The sequence below is a fragment of the Pteronotus mesoamericanus genome, unplaced genomic scaffold (genome assembly GCF_021234165.1).
Source record: "Pteronotus mesoamericanus isolate MK-2021 breed Mesoamerican mustached bat unplaced genomic scaffold, CSHL_Meso_final scaffold_21, whole genome shotgun sequence".
Classification (NCBI taxonomy): Eukaryota; Metazoa; Chordata; class Mammalia; order Chiroptera; family Mormoopidae; genus Pteronotus; species Pteronotus mesoamericanus.
The window spans coordinates 12,113,025-12,125,101 of record NW_026555310.1 but is presented as its reverse complement, the minus strand read 5'-3'; the positions used below and the strand labels follow the sequence as shown (position 1 = coordinate 12,125,101).

General features: G+C 35.9%; 1 protein-coding gene across 1 annotated transcript in view; it reads left to right on the top strand.

The window, feature by feature from the left end:
- LRRK2 (leucine rich repeat kinase 2) overlaps positions 1–12,077 on the top strand; it is a 131,201-nt gene that overhangs the window by 101,089 nt on the left and 18,035 nt on the right. The window contains exons 41-43 of the mRNA XM_054591244.1: positions 5,148–5,308; positions 9,840–10,010; positions 11,864–11,964. Of these exons, the coding sequence (XP_054447219.1) occupies positions 5,148–5,308; positions 9,840–10,010; positions 11,864–11,964 (433 nt within the window). The remainder of the gene's footprint in view (positions 1–5,147; positions 5,309–9,839; positions 10,011–11,863; positions 11,965–12,077) is intronic.

Sequence of the window (12,077 nt, the reverse complement as noted above, 5' to 3'; positions counted from 1 at the left end):
CTACCATTTCCCTGATTGAATTTTAAAATTTGACAAAACAAGGGTACAAAGATCATGTGGAGCCTCCTAGCTAGTTGTGGATTTTGAACCCAGGAGTCCTGCTCCAGAGCCTATGATCTTTTTATTTTTAAGTTAACTATTTAAATTTTTTAATTTATTGATGTTAAGGCGGGGGGGGGGGACATTGATTTGTCATTCCATATATTTGTGTCTTCATTGGTTGCTTCTTGTATGCGCCCTGACTGGAGAGCAAACCCACAACCTTGGTGTACCAGGACAATGCTCGAACCAGCTGAGCTACCTAGCCAGTCAGAGTGAAAGCGCGTGCTATTGTATTGACCTGTCTCCTTTAAAAAACTAAGGCTAGGCTTTGAAGTATCAAGGAAAGTGTCAATTATCATGGATAATTACAATAAGCAAAGATGAGTCCATGTTTTTGAAAGTGACTAGAGTGATTTGGGTTGTTCTATGGACTATAATGTGTCTCAGAGGCACACACAACCCTGCAGCCAGACCCAGCCAGACAGCGCCTTGGAGAGGCAGCCCAGTAGAGTGGAGAGGCCAAGGTCTTTGGAGACAAAACGATGGGGATAAATCATTGCTACATACACTTCGTGTCTGTGATTTTTATACTTTTGATTATTTTTAATAGTCTTAAACTGTGACCTATTTTTTGTAATAATTGAAGACAGCACAAATTAAAGTCTTGTCCCCCCCACCCCATCCCTGCCTATCTCCAGACACCTCATCATTTCACCTTGAAGTCATCCTTCATTCCTTCTTTTTTCTCACATCCCGCACTTAATCCTTCAGCAGATATTTTCAGCTCTGCTGCCATAATTTATGTCACTGCAGCCCCTTCTTACAACTTCTTGCTGCCACCAGAGTCCAAGCCTCTGTCATCTCTCCTTCCTGGGCAGGCCTCGCCGCCATCACCTTTGCCTTGCAGAGTCTGTCTTCACATGGAGTGGTTTTTTCTAGGAGGAAGTTGGATCAAGTCCATCTCCTGATTTCAACGCTCTCCTACCTCACTTTCTGGTCAGCGCCTTGCCTCCCTGAAGTTTCTTGAATATACCAGGGGGTTTATACCAAATCTTCCAATACGAATGCCTGACCTCTGGTTATCCTTCTGGTTTGCTTCTCATGTCACTCAGTTCTCACCTCAGAGAGGATGTCCCTGGCTACCTATGTCTTTCTAGTACCTGTACCACTTATTGCAGACTGGTATTCTTTATGTTTTTATTTTTTAAAAAATGTTTATTATCTGCCTTTGACACTAGAGCCTACGTGTGTCACAGTAGCAGGCACTTTTCATCTCATTCACCATTGCATCCCGGGCACCTAGACCAGCGGGGTCTTGGTAAATATGTGTTGTCATTGGGGAAAAAGGGAGAGAGGAGTCAGAGAGGAAAACAGTGCCTGGCCATAGTTGCTATGCAGTGGATGCAAACTTCCTGCTCTTCCTTCCCTTCAGAAATATTGTATCTATTCCTTTAGGGCAGTATCCAGAATTGTAAATGGAGTGGACACTAAGAAAAACAAATAAACAGCACTCACAGACAAACCAAATCAAACCAAAAGGAGATGGCTCTTAATAACATATAGAGAATATAATGAGTACGTAAAATAAGTAGACTTTCCTTCCTTTAAGAGTCCAGAAACCACTGTAAAACATACAGATGATTAAATGAAATGGGAATGCAAATTTGGGTTTGGGTTGATATAGCTGCTTTTGAACACCAGGGGGAACCTTGCATTAAATTAATCTAGATAAAGTGCAACTAGTTCTCATGTATTTTAGAGCTGTCTCAGTCACTTAGTTTAACTAACTCCATGTGCTAGTTTTTTTCCTAATTCTCCCACATAATTCCCAACCTGTTCATTTTTAAAATGGATAACTGTTATTTTTCTTTCACCACTGTTTGAAAGGCCTCATCTCTAACTTATTCTGGTTCTCTGAGACCTTCCTTTAAAAAACAAACCAGCAGTTTGTGATGAAGTAAATGAAGTCTCAGCATGTTTTCCTGTAATTTGCTTGATTTGTTCTCAGCATAATATCAAGACAGCTTTCTGGATCTTGTGTCCAAGAGAGTAGAAGATTTCAGTAACTATCAGTCTTCTGCCAGAACTAAGTAAAACTCAGCTTTAAGGTTTGTCTTTCCAAACCTTAAACATTTTTTAAGATCAGTTAATCTTAAACATTTTAGCACAGAGCTATTTCTACAGAGGTAGAAAGAGCCAATGAGAGCACACTCCTTTGGAGTCCCTTAAGGGGTGGAGCTGTTTTGAGTAACATGCAAGAACTTCTTTATATTACATATTCTCTGTTCCACAGTCTTGCCTCCGACTATTAGCTTATGTCTTTAATTCAGTCTGCTCCCTTGAGCTCTTGTTTTATTATTATGATTAATGTTTTTATTGTTGCTCAGTTACAGTTGTTCTGCCTTTTTCCCCGTTGCTCACCCCAACCCCGTCCCCCACTCCCACCGTCAACCTCCCCCCGTAATTTTCAGCTACCAATGAAGATAGTCACCTCTATTCCCCACAAATTTCTATGTTTGAATATATTCAAAATTGAATTTACTTTCTCTGCTACTTCCTCTCCCTATCAATCTGTTCTTTCTCTTGTATCTCCGACTTGCCAACAAAGATCCTTATGGTCACAACCAGACCAATTCCTTCCCCAAAAAGTAAGTATCCTTTTGTCCACCAGATTTTGTACTAAATCTCCAGGAAATTATCAGAGTATTTCTTCTAAAATAAAAATCTAATTATGCTTGAAGTTTCCTGGTAGTTCCAGGTTATCCACAAAGTACATTCCAATTCCTTGGTGCAGCATCAGAACTCATTAAGTATGCCTTTTGCTTGCGTCCCTAGCCTCCTGCCCCCACTTTACATTCCAATCAGGCTGACGGGCTTGACATTTCACTGACATCCATGTTTGCTTTGCATTTGTCATTCTTCTTTCCACAAATTTGTCTGCCTAGAGAACTCATTTTCCTCTAGATTTCACTCACAGACCATCTCCTCAATGAAGCTCCACTGCACCGTAAACAACTGGCCTCTGTGACATGTTTCCTGAGTCCGCTCCATGCAAGACTTGGTGTTAGGTGACAGAAAGGGAAAAGTAGACACTGTATTGCTCTTGTCAGTTTAAAAATTTACAATATAGTGGGAGAGTCTGCTTTACTTATCTTTACCTTCCTCTGGCTTCCCCAGCTTTGCACTCACCACATTTCTGAAAACTTGTCAGAGCCCCTGTTTCTCCTTGTAGATTGTGACCCATCAAGATACACTGATGATAATCATGATTAATGAATGACTGTGTTTAGACTAGTTTTTAAAATAAAATATTTAAGAATGATCATTGCCACATAATGCATAAATTGTGGCTGAAATTTTCAGTGAGGCAAGATTTGCACTTAATATTTCATAAGTTATTTTGCTATTCTATTAAAAGATATTAAAGCTGTACTTTTTAAGATTAAATTCCATAATTGAACATTTTAACAAACTCAGATAATCTTTCCTTGCCACTGACATTATTCCAAATTAAGTTTAAATACTTTATAACCTCTGTGAAGTATTCTGAAAGAGTCTATATTCTGTAAATATTCTGTAAGAGGCATACATGTGAAGGATTTGGGTGCTATTCAATTATGCATGACTTGGCTTTAACTTTTTTTTTTTTACCTTACTCTCCCAGCTTTCTCTTCAGTAGGGCAAGAGTGACTAATGGCCTTTCAGTAAGCCCTTAGTAAATTTTTCTTTCAAGCCTATTACTTATTGTTAAGGTCAACTTCATTAGTACATTTATCTTATTTTTCAGCCAAAAATATGTACACTCAAGTGAATAGGTCTACTGTCAACTTTCCTAACTACATCCTGGAAGAGAAGGAATCCTCTGCATTAATTGATGCAATTAAATGATGCATATACTCTAGGCCATCATGCAACGGAAATTTCAGGCCATTGTTGCCACTCTGTTCCTCCTAACCCCTGTGGCAGCGATTGGTGCTAGGCGAGAGAGTAAATATTTCCTGAATAGAGTGTGATCCCAAACCCAAACCACAAACAAAGAAATTTAAATTTACCTCTGTTAAGACCTGTGAAAACTTGTTCTTGCAGTGTAGGTCATGATATACTTCTAAGATTACATGGAGAGTTATAGCAAATCTGACATCACGGGACAGGGAAGACAGAGTTGGAGAACATCTGCATTTTGTGGATGTGTAAGGAAAGACAATGACCGAGTTACTTTAGTAGCTGGAGCACAGTTTCCAGAATAGGCAAGATCTGGTTGAGATTAACATTTTATTTTGTTTTTTTTATATTAACTAGTTTTGAGCGTTTATCATCGATGTCCAGCTCTAGTTGCTTATGGTTGAATGGATCACTCTAAAAGAAAAGGCTTTAATATCACTCAAAGTCACCTTTCCCAGGAAAATGTTTTACTTATTCCAAAGTGTTATTTGTCAACCATAATTTATAATAGAACCAGGTTTAAAGTAAATTAGGTCTTCAAAAGGACACAATATTGATACCTAGAAAACTCTTTTATTTTGAATTGTTATTATTGAAAAGCAGAAAATATGTTCCAAAAATTAGGAAGCAATTTAGTCAGAGTAAATAAATATCAAAAGAGAAATGGAATTGAGAGAATGTAAAAATCTGAGGTAAACTTCTGCATGGTTTTTAGAAAGTCAAAAATATTAAGTAAATGGGAGTTTTAATATCCTATCAACTCTTATTAAACATATTTACATTTTAACTAATTAAAATACTCATACAATCATTGAGGGAATTCAGAATTCCTTTTAAGTAATTATTAAGGTATAGTCAAGAAAACTCTCCAAAATTGGTAATTTGTTTGAAGTAGTTGTGCCTTAAGTATAAATCATTCACTTCTCAGGATTGACCTACTTGGATTTTGCTGTGTTTTTTGCTTCTTGTTGTTAAGGAATAAGCCTTTGCTTTATACAATAGTATTGTACTTCCTTCTATAATATCTCTTAACTTTGAGGGTCAAACTTAGCCCAAGATTTTTAATATTCTGCATAATGGATATACCTGTTTCTAGAAAACATGATGAAACATATGCTAATGCAGTGACATTTTAATAAGATCACCCGTGCCTTTGCTGGCAGATATCTCCACTCGGCCATGATTATATACCGTGATTTGAAGCCCCACAATGTGCTGCTTTTCACCCTGTATCCCAATGCCGCCATCATTGCAAAGATTGCTGACTACGGGATTGCTCAGTACTGCTGCCGAATGGGGATAAAGACATCAGAAGGCACACCAGGTAGGAGACAGGTTTACCTGAATATTCCCTCTTCAAGATGGATAACCAGTGTCTTCAGTTTGTGAGGGCCGGAGAGCAAGGAGAATGCTGAAGCCTAGCTCACTGTGTTCAGATACTACACACTTACTGCGTGAATGGCTGTGACCGGTACGTTGTAATTTTCTATGGGGGAAAAACAACAAAAAAGAGAATATTTTTGTCATTATATTTTAAAAGTTGGACTTTTAAAATGTTTGCATACTCCGGAGATGGTAAAAAGGAACAGCAAACGTTTTAATCTGGGTACTGTTGTCACCTACCTAAAAATGAGGCAATCCTACCTCGATCAGGTTCGCAAACCCATTTTTGTAACTCTGCAACAGTTCAGCTATTGGCAGGGACCTCAGTGCGGTGTCTGTCTACTTTTTCAAAGGTAAACATGGGATGGATACTTTCAACTTGAAATATCTTGGAGACCTTTAACTTGAACTCAGATGGATATATTATATCCTGTTGGGGGTGATAGTTAATTCTGAGTCCTGTGACAGTTGCTGTTGACTGAGATAGATGCTGACCGATGGCTTCAGCTCATCCATAGAAATACAACAGTCTTTGAGTAAACAAAAATGTTAGTCTCCGGTTATACTATCATCTGTTAGAGATGATGAAATATGTCCTGTTCATACTTCTCTGAAAATAGAAAAGAATGAAAATATATGTTTCTGTGCACTATATGATAGCTAATAAGACCTGGCTCATAAATTTATCATATTTTCAATCTGTGGGTGTTTTCCTAATATACTCATAGCTTATTAAATCAAGCTTATCTGGAAAATTATTCTAAAAATAGTTTTAAGACAATGAGTCATATATTCTCATTTATTTTAACACAATCGTTATGATAATTCTCCAAGGAAAAAATCCTTATTTTTATTGATTTATTCATGTATTTGGAAATAATTTAATGAACGTTCACCAAATACCAAACTGGTGCTACTACTTAATAAGCTGTTTGGTATTCATCAAGATTTGCTTCCTAGGTCTCAGTTTTCACTTCTGTAAATTACGATGAGGAAAATAATGCCTATCTCATGGGGTTGTTTAAGGGTAAAATGAAATCCATATCAATAGCATAGAACAAGGATTGGCACATTGCAATTGCTCTAAGTATGTTAACAATTACTCTGGTGGTGAATTTCGGGAAGGTACGTGAAAAATGTAAATTGTACCCTCCAGAAGAATACATTCTGCCAGGAGAATTAAGGCTGGAAGCAAACAATCATAAAGCATTATGTCAGTTTCAGTAGGAGATCTAGTTCAAGGTGGAGTGATAGTCCCAAGGATCAAGTGATACTGAGCTGCAAGTTGTCAGGACTTCCTTCAGACAGAAGGTGGTTCTGGAATTATATCTTAAAAATACGATGGTGGCTTGACAAGAAAAAGGAAAAAAAAGAATGGAGGAGACACTTCAGGCAAAAGGTAATAGAATACAAAATGACTTGTCTTATTCAGATAACTGCAGGACATTTGTTATGGGTTAAGTGGTCAGTAGAAGATGAAGGACTATTCAGTTAGGTGTTTTTCAATTTTGACTGTGTATCAGAGAATAGGTAGAGCTTTAAAATATGCATCCACTGGGGTAGTGTCCTTCACAGTTCTATTTTATTAGATGTGGAGTAAGAGCTCTCATTCTGGCCCCATTTAGAAGTTCCTGAGAGTAAGTAAATATGAATAAAGTTTAGACTTAATATTCAAATTTATAAAAGCAATGCCAATTATTTTACATTGATCTTTCTTAGTGGTGCCCATTCTAGGCACTCTAGGGGATTCTGAAATTACTGAGCTAGAAATACCTTAATGAACTCTTGGCTGTCTGAAATATGTTAAACAAAGTCTGCAGAGTCAGTCCATCTGGCTTTGAATCCTTGCTCCACCACTTACTAGCTGAGACTAGAGAATTACCTAACATCTCTCCTGGGTTATGCAATAGCACCTAATAATAGTATTTGTCTTAGGGGATTGTTGTGGAAATTAAATGAAAATTCATATGGTGTTTAGCATACCGCCTGGCACAATCCTAGCTACCTTTGCTTCCTTGGACTCTGTTTTGTCTTCTCAACTCCAAGGGTAGCCGGTGGGGATGGTTATGTCTCTATTTCCCTTCTGTGTACCGTGGGCTGGGAACTGTCTGGGGGGCACTCACGAGACTTACCTTGTTTGTTTCCTCTCTCTCAGGATCACTGTCCTGTGCTCCCACTGTCCAAGGTTTCATATAATTTCTTATTTTTCACTGTTTTATGCAGGATGATAAATCTAGTCCAGTGTAATGCCATCCCACCTAAAAGTGGAATGGCACATGTTTAAATAAATAACAGCAATGTACATTTAGCATTAATACCAATCTCCAAGGGCTGTCAATGCTAAACAGGGTATCTGTACAGTATGTTAGTTGGTACACAAGCTCCACAGGTCATTTCAATGTTAGATCATAGATCTTGCGGCACTATTGTCCCTTTGTAAAGATGCAGGAAGTGTAACTAGTTCTAGCCTTTCCCAATGGCAGGCGATATTAGAAGTGTTTATCTTTACCCAAAATTAAATTCAGTGGTAAATACATTGAATAGATGAAAATGTATTACTATAGTAACAAGCATAGTTAAATATAAGGTAAAAATTTTACAAGAAGTCGCAGTTGCTATTCCAGTGAAGTCCTCAATGATAAGGATACACGCATTAGGGATCTATTTTAGAACTATCTTAATTACTTACACAATTCTTTAGCTTCTAGATTAAGAATGATATTATGGCTATGTAGGAAAATGTTTTTATTTTAAGGAAATACATATTATCTTTAAGGCTGAAATATTGTACCTGAAACTTAATATAATATGTTAAACATTATATATAATGTATATAATGTTATGTGGCATGTACTAAAGATATGTTTTATGTTATATATAATATGTGTATTTGTGTATGTATTTCTATACGTGCACACACACTCACACACACCTAGAGACAGCGAAAGAGAGAGGGAGAGAGAGACAAATGTGGAGAAATAGTAACAGTAGGTATGTGTTTATGTGTATGTATAGAAAGAGAAAGAGAGTGACCAAATGTGGCACACGTTAACTAGAGAATGTTAATGACAAGTACAGTAAGGGCCATCATGCTCAACTTTGATACTTCTATCTTTTGACTCTTCATGACCTTCCAACCTGGTGAAGGAACTCTGAGCTTCATCTTGCTGGTAAGCTCTCTGTCGAATAGAACTGTTTCCAAGTTTAATCATTCACTCATTGAAGGCCATGAATTAATACTTTGTTATATTGTCCTGGCTGTATATTTGAACTCTACTATAACAATCATATATGTTCATTGTAGAAAATCTGGAAGTATTAAACAAAAATAAAAGTGAACCATAATTTCAGTACATGGACATAATCGTTGTTACATTTGGATGTATTACTGTGTTGTATTTAATTTTGCACATTCTCGTCTACTTTTTGTTTTGAAAATGTTTAAGCCTACACAAAAGCTGGAAGAGTAGTACAATATACACTCATATACCCTTCATGTAAATTCATCAGTTAACTTTTGCCGCACTGTTCTCCCTCTCACTCTCTGTGCATGTGAATATGAGTTTTGAAATTAAGTACATCATTCTACCTCATCCCTGAACACATTGGCATGTATTTCCTTAGAATAAGGATATTTGTTTATATAATCTCTATACCATTATTACAGCTAAGAAAATTAATTTAGTTGATTTGTTACATATTTAATAGACTTTGTCCACTCAGAATTGTACCCTACGTTATCTTTTCATTTGTGTTATAGCATATCATCTTAAATTGATTTTTAAGTTGTATGGTATACATTATTTAATGAATCCTTTTTTATGGTTGAATTCTTTAGATTTTTGATGTTTTTACTATTATAGATACTGTTGAAATTACTTTTATTTCTGAAGAATTTAAAAGCAATTTATCTCTATTGTGGTATGAAAGGTTTTATTTCCCTTTAAAAGAATCTCAGACTTGGACTATCACCTGAGAAAGAAGGATTTTATTTGTGTTAGATGTTGGTCTCATTTTAATATTTCTATTGAGTTGAAGGAGCAGAGTAGCAAGTTCTCAAAATAATGAGGGCATTGGAATTTTAGCCAAGTTGAAGTCACTTGAAGGCTAAGAATCCTGACTCTTCCTTGGTTTGAAACACTTTCCTGGGAATAGTTATCATTAGGAATGAGAATAAAATATGACAGGTTTTTTTTTTCCAATTATGTTTCATTTCTTTAATTGTTAACATTACTTAATAATATATTATTGAATTTTTACCCTTATTATTCTTCAAGATTGACTTTGGGATGAAATGTCTTGGGACAGGGCTATTAATTTCTTGATCAGGGTGCCTCCTCATGGAGATGACATGGCCTAGTTTAGAATTCGTCTCTCAGACTCTTCATTAGCATATATGTCTAACTATATACCTCCTTAGGTGTATGAGCCCTGGTTTGAGCATACTTATTAATATATCTGTTTATTTGCAGGGTTTCGTGCACCTGAAGTTGCTAAAGGAAATGTAATTTATAACCAACAGGCTGATGTTTATTCATTTGGCTTACTACTGTATGACATTTTGACAAGTGGAGGTAGAATAGCAGAGGGTTTGAAGTTTCCAAATGAGTTTGATGAATTGGCAATACAAGGAAAATTACCAGGTAAGTTTTATTTATCTACAATAGATTTTTTAAATATATCAACAGCTTCATTTTTAAGTTATTTAATTGTAGCTGTATGCTTAATTTATTTCACAGACGGTAATTTTTTTGTTTAGTGCATGAATATTTTAAAATACTGTGACACATAAATAAAAATCACATGCGTAAGGTAGCAGTTTTAAGGTTTTTTAAAATCCCAAATTAATATTGCTGTATTTGGTATATATTTAGAAGAATACTCAGAAAATTATATTGCTGTTAGAACTTCAGGTTTAGTGACTTCTGTTCTCATAAAAAGTTGCTGTGTGCCCATTTGCCTGGAGTGTTTCATTTTCTTGGAATGAAATAATTTATATGCAGGAATGAAAAATTGAATTATTTATAATAATAATGTTTAGTAGTAAATATTTATAAGAATTAGTAAGTGAGTATTTAATGAGTTCGAATCTCATTTTGAATGGTTGTTTATACTTTCAAGAAATTCTAGGACATTGTCATTCATTCTTTGAGTATTACTTCAGTTCCCAGGACAAAGTACTCTTTTAAATATATTTAGTTGTTTCTCATATTTTCTGCTTTTCCTTTCATTTAAGACATATTTTTGAGTGTACAATACATACCACACATAGGGATATAGCTTTAACTATATCCTTTTGATTCCCAGCAAAAAATAATTTATTCTCCTTTGGATAAGCGTTAAACACAATCTGGGTCCTCTCCCTTACTGACCAGTTAGCTTTCCAGTGAAAGTTTTAGGTTTCTATTCTACCTCAACCAGAAGAGTGACCTACCTCTTACAAAAAACAAACATACACAAACCAACTATGGGGATCTGAGGATTAATATTCAAATAAAAAATACTTTCATGAGAGTCTATTATATGAACAAAAGTGTTTTCAAAGTCTACTTGAAGTGCAGGTATGGAATGAAAATCTGAGATCTGTCCAGAAAGTATTCAGCCATGCAATATGAAAAGTAGAGACAGTTGTTGAAGAAGATACAAGAAACATTGTGCATAGGACAATGACACCTCAGTCCCCTTCAATGTAGGCACCTTGAGACCTCACACAGTTCTTCCAATCACCATCAGCTGTCCCCTTGTATTTTCCTGAATCTCATCGATGATCTGAAATCTCCTCTCTTTCAAAGGTGATTTTAATTTGGGGAAGAGTCAGAAGTTTCAGGGTGCCATATTTGGGCAATAGGGAGGGCTAAGTCACCTGGGTGATTTAATATTTTGCCAAAAAACTATGTACAATATGTGATACATGAGTGGATGCATAGTTATGATGAAGCTGCCCATCACCTGCTGCCCATAGCTGCAGATTTCTGAATCATCCAATTAGTTTCCATGGAGGAATGTTCAAGCTTAATGCAAAATTTGATGCAGATTCTTTGCTCTACCCATTCAGTCATTTTGAATGCAATGGCCACGCAGTACACATCCTCACTCAACGGCATCTACCACCTCCCACAAACTAGTACAATGAAGTCATCTTTGTTCACTCATACGCATTCCAGTCCACTTTCCTTGGCTGCCAGGTTACATTGATGTCACACAAACCATTCTTGTTATATTAACAATGGCTGGACTTTTTCTGGACAGACCTTGTATTATTTTATTCAGTTGGTATTAGTGTATTTTTTTAAACTATAAAATTTCAAATCTTTTTAAATGTCTCAAGTAGAGATAATGCTAGCAAAATTAGCTTTTTTGATAAATAGAGTCATAATTAATGTAGGATTATAGAGATCAGTGTTATGCAATATCTGGATCTTTTATGTACATAGAGAGGAAATAAAATAATTGTTCTGATTTTTCTAATGTTCTAGCATGTTTTTGAATGTTTTAGATCCAGTTAAAGAATATGGATGTTCCCCATGGCCTATGGTTGAGCAGTTAATTGAAAGGTGTTTAAAAGAAAATCCTCAAGAAAGACCTACTTCTGCTCAGGTATGATTATAGTAAAAATTTATCAATATTTTGTACAGAAGAGCAAGTACATATATACAAGCACACATGATTGTCTTCACATATAAATATAAATAAATATATACACAATTCAG